The sequence below is a fragment of the Papaver somniferum genome, chromosome 5, assembly GCF_003573695.1.
Source record: "Papaver somniferum cultivar HN1 chromosome 5, ASM357369v1, whole genome shotgun sequence".
NCBI classification, from domain to species: Eukaryota; Viridiplantae; Streptophyta; class Magnoliopsida; order Ranunculales; family Papaveraceae; genus Papaver; species Papaver somniferum.
The window spans coordinates 147,102,466-147,112,329 of NC_039362.1; the positions used below are offsets into that span (position 1 = coordinate 147,102,466).

Genomic DNA, 9,864 nt, shown 5'->3' on the forward strand with positions numbered 1-9,864 from the left:
TGATCGAAGCGAGAAGCTTACCAACACATATTTCTAGATATAGATAGGCGAGGTATACTTGGCTCGAAATACCAAATGTGTATAATCCAAGTCTATATATATAGCATACGACTTCTTGTCTCAAAGAGTAGGAGATAGAGTAGATAGACTTTTGAGTGACAGATAAGTTCAAGTCTTCACATACCTTTTTGTCAAAAAGTTCCACCGGTTCCTTGAGTAGTTCTTCTTCTTGTATGATGAATCGCCATGAAGTCCTTGAGCTCAACTACACTTTCTATCCTAGTCCGAGACTTAGCTATAATAGACTAGAAATCAAGACTTATAGTTTTGATCACTAATATTAACAAACATGCTTGACATAGCAACGCATGCGAGTTCGACCGAGCAATGCTCTAACAGGCATATCATGGGATAAAAAAAAATTCCTAGAATTTTGTTGCCAAAATTTTTAACATTACCAAAAAAAAATTAAAATGGTGGGGGTCAGATACTTGGTTACGAAAATTTGGCAATTTTCTTTGATAGGTAATACATGTTTCCGTTTGTGGAACACATAAGATTATGTTTTGAATCTTTTGATAAAGGATGGTGGACCGAAAATACTTTTCTACTTCTAAACTATCTTTCTCTGTTTAGAGAACCACATATACCAGTGTGCTAGTCTCGCCTAGTCTCCATGGAAAAAAAGTTCTATTAATTGAGTGATGCAGCATTGTGGTTAGTAGTCTTCCCCCTTTTATACAATTAATAAGGGCCCATGATTACACTGCTAGGACTTTTGATAAGGTGACACTGGTGGGCAACTCAATCCATATAGAACGAAAAATATCTATATCATATGAAAAGCCATTTCACAGCAATATATCAAGTTTAAGAACTTATTTCCGTCCTAAAAATCTTGCAAGCAAGAAATTAGCCGTATAAGTACAAAATTATAAGAACCCAAATATTTACTAAAAACGGAACAATAACAAAGCTGGAAGTTGGAACTAATAAATAATGAATTTGTGACATCAAAAAAATTTTAATTAAACAATTAATAACATTGCAAGTAGCGAAGCCATTAGAACCTGATAATTTAGTATTCTCAAACTAAATGTCACATGGACAAAATTTAGATTTACAACTTTGCTTTCTAGTAATCAATTGGAGTGAGAAATTGTACAACCACACATGTTAAAATCATTTCATTGAGTCATCCAATCCCACATGTCTGTACACTTTCAATAACCAGTAATAGATTATTTTGTACATCTCAACTCACACATAGTAGTAATTGGAGCAAAATTTGGATTATGAAAAAGTAGATGCTCACTTGTGTTTTACCCATCAACGTGATTGGAACATAACATTAAATTACCTTGCAAATTGTTTGTTTCCAATCAAGGTGTTGTCTTTCGTTTCGTTTTATACAATGTACAGGACTCGCTGGTCATTATGAATAAGCATATTTTTGCGCAGAAGTAGGCAATCGCCTGCTGGACAAAATAAGCATATCTTAAGGAAAAAGAAATAATTTCCCATAATTGTATATTCCTTCCCAATCCTTACACAATGTAAATTTTGCAGCCTACAAAAATATCGTACTCCTTAAACGGAACCAATGTACAACAAATGACAATCCTTGGAAAAAATGGAAGGAAGAATAGAAAAAAGTATGATTTTGTTACCTTATGTTTAAGTCACGAACAACTGCAAACAAAGTTCAAAGAATTTCTTGTTTAACTAATATAATCAAAAAAATTAAATTAAATTAAAGAAGAATCATAAAAATTTCTCAGCAAATTAAAATGACTTCAACTGAAAAAAAGAGAAAAAAAAGATTATAAAATGTCTTTCGTTCGGTGGATATTCTACGTGATATATTGCTATAACAAATGCAATATCGAGTTTAAAGGTTCTATAAAATAAAAATAAAATCAAAACACATAGGTTTATGTGTTGAGATATATGTTTTGAATAAGAATGAAAACGCAAAACATAGCAGAATGAGTCCGAACTAACCTTGAGTTCACTATTAATCTCGGCTAAACCAACAGCAAAACATTATGTGAAAGCACCAAAAGGCTTTCCTAATAGAAACTATCCATAAATTTTCTCTCTTTTATCAACTTTGCATTCCATCATTCTCTATAGGTAAAAGAGGGGAGAAGTAAAAGACGATTTAAAGAGATGAAAATTTACCAATACCTTCCACGGTAAAAGACGGATAGAAAAAAGGACATCGCTCTATATCGATGAAAAAAAAGGAGAAATGAATAGGAAAAGAAGATCGAAAGAGACGAATATTTACCAATTTTTTCGATGCGAAGATATGTTTGAAATAAAATTTATAATGCCAATCAACCTTTCCACGATACGTATAAAGCAGCAACAGATCCGGATCAGATAACAAAACGAAAAAGAAAAATACGAAGCCGTCATTACAAGAGAAACGGCGTCGACAGGATTGGCTTACGCTCGGAGCTTTATATAAAGAGATATATTATCCATGAATAAAAAGATTTTGTTTAATAAAGAGATTTTTTTTAAATAAAGAGACATATCTAAGAATATAGTATAAGAATTATATTTTTTTTGGCCAACTGCATTAAACCCATTGCATTATTTTTTGGTAAGCTTAAACTACGAAAATCACTGGTTTACCTGTTTTGTTATTTTTTTACCAATGATATCTTACCGTAAATATCATGTACACAATATTTTTGCCATTTTTAGTTAAAATAGGATAAAATAAAACATACCCGCTATATTTTCAAATCCCTACATTTATTTGGTAAGCTATTTTTCTGAAATAATGTTGAAAAATCTTCCACATTTTTGGAGATAGAAATTTCTTTTATTTGTTTTACTTTTTAATGAAATGAAAATATTAAGAAAAATCATTCACTTTTATTGATTGTCTAAATCATGCTTTAATACCCGCTATTTTTATTAACGATTTTGTATTTCGATTATTTTGCAGGATTAAATATCGATTTTTTGAAGAAGAGAAGCACGTTTTATCTACAGGTAAGCATCCATCCAACACTCTAAATATTTTGATTATTGATTAAAGAGTTTTAATTTCATAAGAATTGAAATTTTTATCGCATTAGAGCTAGTTTAACTATCAATAACTTAGAATTGTAATTAGAATTAGTTTAATTACAAAATGTGTAATTGGACACTGGACATTATTTATTTATTTTATTTTGTTTGATTGATTTAATTTTATGATGAAATCGTGATGGTGATGGTGATGTGATTTTATTTTAATTTTGTTTGAGAATATAAATGTTGGATTAAATATAGCCAATTTTTTAATATATTTTTGGTACGATGAAACATTAGATTTTGTGATTAATTATATATATTCATTAATATATTTTTGGTACGTTATGAGATTTTTAAGATCTAGTTAAGATTTAGCTATCTTATTATTGGAATAAAAAATATTCTCCTAATTTTTTTTTTGTTTAAATTTAATAAGTTTTCCAGAAAAAGAAAAAACTGATGGGGCCAGAATCAACCAGATACGAGAATTAACATGGAGCTCTAATGAACGTGGAGCTCCGGTGAATGAGAATGCTTTAAAAACTCTGTTATTATATAGAGAATTAATAAAGCCTTATTTTCTTGAAAAAAAAAATCATTGGGACTGGAAAACAAAATCTCTAAATCAACGGACTTCGGAACCAAAACCCATATAATTGTCTGGTAACGGTGATTTATCCTACAAACACAAGGACCAAAATCAAAATATGAAACTCACCTCGCTATCAATAGTCGTACTCACCGAGGGCTGGAAAGCTTCCATAGGCAAAAATTTCCTCATCTTTAATTAAATAATAAAGAAACCAACTTTTATACACACAGTTCGTTAAATAGTTCAATCTTCAGATTCCGCACTTGTTGTTTCTCTCCAGTTTCTACACTGTCCTCCACTCACTACCATTCTCCCAATAAAATCTAGGTTTTTCATTTTCCCTGATTCAATCTATTCTCATCATTGATCGTGATAAGGATACTCTACATCGCATTGTCTGAAATAGTAAGTTAGTTTTAGCTTTCTTTTTCTGGTTTCAGATTGGGTTTTTTCATTTTTTGGTAAATTTGGATTTGAAGTATTAGATCTAATCAAATGAGTGTTATTTACTTTCAGATCTGGTAATTCCATTTCAATTAGTTATATTCAAAGAATTTCAAATTCTGCTGATATAGTTGTGTTTTTCATTCAGAGTGTTGTAGCACCGACATTGATTTTCTATACATTTTGTTGGTGAATTGTGTTTAGCTAACGTTTGAATGAATGTATGAAAAGAATAACTGAAAAATAATGGATTTAAAAAGAGCTGAATTTATAGATATTGTATTAAATTGTGCCGACAATGATATTTCTTGAGCTGTCTTGGATCTTATTTGGTTGAGTAACTAGATCTCATTTTGTTTTAAAGTTGTGCCGACACTACCCGTGCTGTTTAATTGAATCTGATTATATTATAAGATCCCAGACACAAGCAAACATGTTGTATTACTACCAATTCCAAAATGCTGAATAGAGTTGTAGTCTTTAACAGTTTTATTCATTGGAAGGTTCGTAGTGGAAGTTGTTATTTTATGTCTGGAATTCAATTCGTTCTTGTTGTGATTTGATTCTCACTTCAGTTTCGGATAATCTTTAAGAAACCATCTTGCATCGTACGTTGAAAATCAAGTTATTGTATTGGCACTTATGAGCTTCCCCCTCTATGGATTGCAAAAAATGATGCATGTACACTCACTGACTCTATTAAGCTTATGTATATGCTGATTCTTTGTTTAGTGTCGGTATTACAAGTGCTAGCATTTGGGTTTCTAACAGTGAACTTAGGTGAATAATCAGTCTTTTTTTTAGACAACAAAGTAGTCTAATTTTTTTGGTATATATTAAAGAAGACCCTTTGCTCAAGAAATGTGGCTGGGCCTTTCGGTTTAGTTTCCGTCAGATCGTCGAAAGCTTATTTTTTTAGCTCCTTTTATACTGAAATGAAATTTTAGTGTTGTATTTATCACTTATTGGATATTTTTACTCATTGCAGCGCATGGGGGTTTTCTTGTAATCTTTCATCATATAGCTGGAGCAAAGCCTTTAGCTGAAGGTTTTACACCAAAATGTCAAGGGGAAGAGCGGATGGTTCACAGAAGAAGAATTTGGTTGCTGCTGTATGTGTTCTGATCTTTCTTGGTTTCCTGTTTGTTTATTATGATGGGTCATTCTTTGGTTCTCAAGTGCAACAAAGTGCATCATCTTTGAGGAAGCTTGGGTCAACATATTTGGGTGGTGAGGAAGATGCTGATCTTACCAGCAAGTCGGATGAACCTTCCGTTAAGTTTGGGCAGGAAGATGAGAATGATATAACGCCGAAAAGTTTCCCCGTGAGTTCTCATATAACTGCCTTTGTTATGAGTTCTTGTTGTTCTTTTCTTATTTGTTTTTTTAATAGCTTTTCTCTGTTGAGTGTAACCGAGATCTAACTGGTTTCACTTAACTTTAATTCTGCTCAGACAAAATATTTGATGTCTCCAATTCTGCTTTTGAAGGTTTGCGATGATCGTCATTCAGAGATAATTCCCTGTCTAGATAGGAACTTTATATATCAGAGTAGGCTGAAGCTGGATTTATCTTTGATGGAGCACTATGAGAGGCATTGCCCTCAGCCTGAAAGGCGCTTCAATTGCTTGATTCCTCCACCACCAGGCTACAAGGTTAATACATGCTTAAGTTCTAATCCATAGAAAAGTGGGATAGGTTCAATTATCTTTTTGCCTTTTCCAGATTTTGGTACATGCTAATGTTCTGTATTTATAGGTCCCCATCAAGTGGCCAAGAAGTAGAGATGAAGTATGGAAGCCAAACATACCTCATACTCACCTTGCAAGTGAGAAGTCTGACCAGAACTGGATGGTTGTCAAAGGGGAAAAGATTTCATTTCCCGGTGGAGGCACACATTTTCACTATGGTGCTGATAAGTATATTGCTTCGCTCGCCAATGTAAGATCTTCAGCTACTTCACATTATGTAAAAACACTAAAAAGGAGATTACATACTAGAGGGCTTGGCCCTGTTTATTTGCTGCATCCTTAAAGAATCTTAAAACAACTAAAACCAGATAGGCAGATATCCAGTTTATTATGTTTAACATGAATAACTTGTTTATGCATCCTTAATCTGGCAAATGTGGTTCCAAAATTTTGTCATCTTGTAGTTGATTCTTCTCTCAGCAGTATGCATTATTTGGCCTAATTTTGGCTCCTCTGCCATTCTTCATCTTCTGGCGCTCTGTATGGGTAAACCTATAATCCTTTAGCTGTTTTGGATTTGCAGATGCTCAACTTTTCTGACAATAATTTAAACAACGATGGAAACGTCCGAACTGTTCTTGATGTGGGTTGTGGTGTTGCAAGTTTTGGAGCATATCTCCTCTCCTCCAACATCATAGCAATGTCTGTAGCACCAAATGACGTTCATCAGAACCAGATCCAATTTGCTCTTGAGAGAGGAATTCCTGCATATCTTGGTGTTTTAGGGACTATGAGACTCCCTTACCCTAGCAGATCCTTCGAGCTCGCTCATTGTTCTCGTTGTAGAATTGATTGGCTACAAAGGGATGGAATACTTCTTCTTGAGCTAGATAGGTTGCTCAGACCAGGAGGTTATTTTGCCTACTCTTCTCCAGAGGCATACGCACAGGATGAAGAGGATCTTAGAATTTGGAAAGAAATGAGTGCCCTTGTAGAACGGATGTGTTGGAGGATTGCTTCCAAAAGAAACCAAACTGTAATCTGGCAAAAACCTCTGACAAATGATTGTTACTTGGAAAGAGAGCCAGGGACTCAACCTCCCCTCTGCAGATCTGATGACGATCCAGATGCAGTTTATGGTGTCAAGATGGAAGCTTGCATCACACCTTACTCTGAACGTGAGTACCCCAAGTTCTTGTGTTATTCTTGTCATGTTTTTATTCCAGTATTTATTGTAGGGTTACTACCTCTTGAAATGAAAACTGAATATAGATTTCCTTCTTTGGGAAATGGAAGTTTACATTTCTGTTAAGTTAGTTGAAGTTAAGCTCACTGCACGGCAAATCATGATATAGTTTGATATTTGCATTACACATTCCAGCATATACCAGGGGCTGATGATGAATTTAAAACACGTCCAGTCTACTTTAAATTCACTTGAGCCCTTGTTGCAGTGTATTCTGTTACTGCACCTATTTACATCTGGAAGTTTGTTTCTTGATATTGATTCAATCTCTTATCGGTGGCTTTATCAGAGGTTCACAGAACTAAAGGGAGTGGGTTGGCTGCATGGCCATCTCGTGCGACTGCACCTCCTCCCCGTCTTGCTGATTTCGGATATTCTAAAGAGATGTTTGCAAAAGACACGGTACTTCTACGAAATCTCATTCTTAACTAATTGTATTGCCCATGCATGGTATAATCATGTCTTTGATTGTTATTTACTTAGATTTTCCGATGATAAATGTTAATATAATAAGCAATTTGTTACAGGAATTATGGCAACAAAGAGTTGAGAGTTATTGGAATCTTTTGAGTCCAAAGATTAAGCCTAATACGATAAGGAACATAATGGACATGAAAGCAAACTTGGGATCATTTGCAGCAGCTTTAAAGGACAAAGATGTCTGGGTGATGAATGTTGTGTCTGAAGATGGACCGAACACTCTAAAGCTAATTTACGACAGGGGTCTGATAGGCTCTGTGCATAACTGGTGAGCTTTGCTACATGTTATCTCTATATTTTAAGCCCCCCATTGGATTGTCTGATTCCCAACTTTGTACACCTCTTTCACATGCAAGGACCTCGTTGCAATGATTGATATCATTCTTATCAGTGACAGTTGGCCCATCTCACCAGGTTTTCAGAAATATAATATTGACATACGTCTCCACTCGCCACTAGTTCATGCTTGTATAGCAAGTGATGGTACTACTATGTTTTTAGGCTCTGATAGCTAAGTAACTTCAAGCTTAGGTGCTAAGTCTCCAAGAAATTTCTCTTGACCGTGCCTCTTTTAGTTCCACTAAAAGCAATTTAAGGAGTTTCAGATATCCATCTAGTTTTGACTTCAGCTTATCATTTCGTATGATATTCAGGAGTTACATGATGCCTTCTCTACATTCACGAAAGAAGAATGTTTCTTTTGTTACAAAAGCATCCTCTTTTGAGCTAGTCTAATCGTTTTATTTTGACATTTTAGGGCGTTTCATTTGAAAACAATTCTTAGACATGTATAAGAAGTATATATACATCAATGTATCATTGTTAGTTTTTTAACATTTCCAATAGCATCACTCATTACAATAGGGAACAAATGCAAAACTGAATGCTGGACGAATTTTACTGTTGACAGGTGTGAAGCCTATTCGACCTACCCCAGGACCTACGATCTCCTTCATGCCTGGAATGTCTTTTCTGACATAGAGAAGAAAGGATGCAGTGGGGAAGATCTTCTGCTTGAGATGGACAGGATGCTCAGACCTACTGGGTTTGTTATTATCCGGGACAAGAAACCAATTGTTGAATACATTAAGAAGTATCTATCAGCATTGCACTGGGATGCAATTGCAACTGGTGAAGGTGATTCAGAGCAGGATGAAGATGAGGCCGTCCTTATCATTCGAAAGAAAATTTGGTTAACAAGTGGGAGCCTCAAGGATTCAGAGTAGTTCTTACTTTTGTTATGATTCTTAGAGCCGTCTTATGGACTAGGCCAGCTAGGCTGTGAGCCTCAATAGTGGGGGCCCAAAAATTTTAATATTTCTTAGAACTTTTTTTCTTCCTTTTTTTTGTTATAGTTACCATATAGGCAGTGCTCTGACATAGTGTCTGCCACTGTTTTTGTTGATAATCGTACTTTTTGGCAGTCATTGAAGGCCGTTTGCTTTGTAACCACCAAGTAATATTTTCCAATTCTATTTATCCATTACTTTTGTAAACTTTTATGTAAGAACATTAAAATTTCCTATATCAGGCAAATCTTCCCCTTTCCAGTAAATTCATTCAAAATAGAATGCATACCACTAGGAGAAGATCAAATTTGGTCATCTATTTAGATCATAAGTACTTTGTGATGGGTATCAACGAGAGGAAATCGAAAATGTAGTTTTGTGTTTATTTGGTTTGATTTTCATGGTCAGAGATAAACTCTGTTATTACAGAGTTCTTAGTGAATAAGAGATCAATCCATCAAGTTCTGATGAATCAATTATTTTAAGCTCAAGGGTTTTTGTGAAGGACGAGAAGCAAGGAAATCGTGTATATATCTATAAAAGAATAAAATAGACTTTTTATACGAGATATTAGTAGTATGACTTTTTATACGAGATATTAGTAGTATTACGAAAAGGAAGTGATATTTGATATTCACTATTGGGATAGTGATTAGGCATGGTCTAGATAGAGGAAGTGCTTAAAATAAACATCTTTTTATTATGGGTCGCAGCACTGTAGGGGGAAAAACAAACGTCTTATTACATATCTATCCGTACCAATGTTTATAATTTTAGGTTTGAGCCACTATTCATGTCATGATTGATATGAATGAAAACTAAAATCGATGTAAAAATATAAATTAATCTTGGTTTAGATTTCGACTTTCTTTTATTTCTCATTCTTCTTGCACAGACAAAGATAAGTATCGACACTGTTTACACTTTTTTATGAATCCATTTTTGAAATTCCCGATTGAAGGATTTTTTGTAGTTTGGTACCTAGATTTTGTCAATAAATTACGCTTGGTACCAACATTGTTCTTGGTAGAAGTTTGGTACTTAGAATCGTACATTGACTATCTTCAACATAGTCAATGAGAAACA

The 9,864-nt window shown here is 34.2% G+C and overlaps 1 protein-coding gene across 1 annotated transcript; it reads left to right on the forward strand.

Moving 5' to 3' along the window:
• Positions 1–3,737: 3,737 nt before the first annotated feature.
• Positions 3,738–9,044, forward strand: LOC113283123 (probable methyltransferase PMT8). Its single transcript, XM_026532277.1, has 8 exons — positions 3,738–4,033; positions 5,061–5,397; positions 5,563–5,727; positions 5,831–6,013; positions 6,347–6,941; positions 7,299–7,411; positions 7,537–7,757; positions 8,400–9,044. Exons 2-8 carry the CDS (start codon positions 5,134–5,136, stop codon positions 8,713–8,715), a joined length of 1,857 nt encoding a protein of 618 aa, XP_026388062.1. The 5' UTR covers positions 3,738–4,033; positions 5,061–5,133; the 3' UTR covers positions 8,716–9,044.
• Positions 9,045–9,864: the final 820 nt, after the last annotated feature.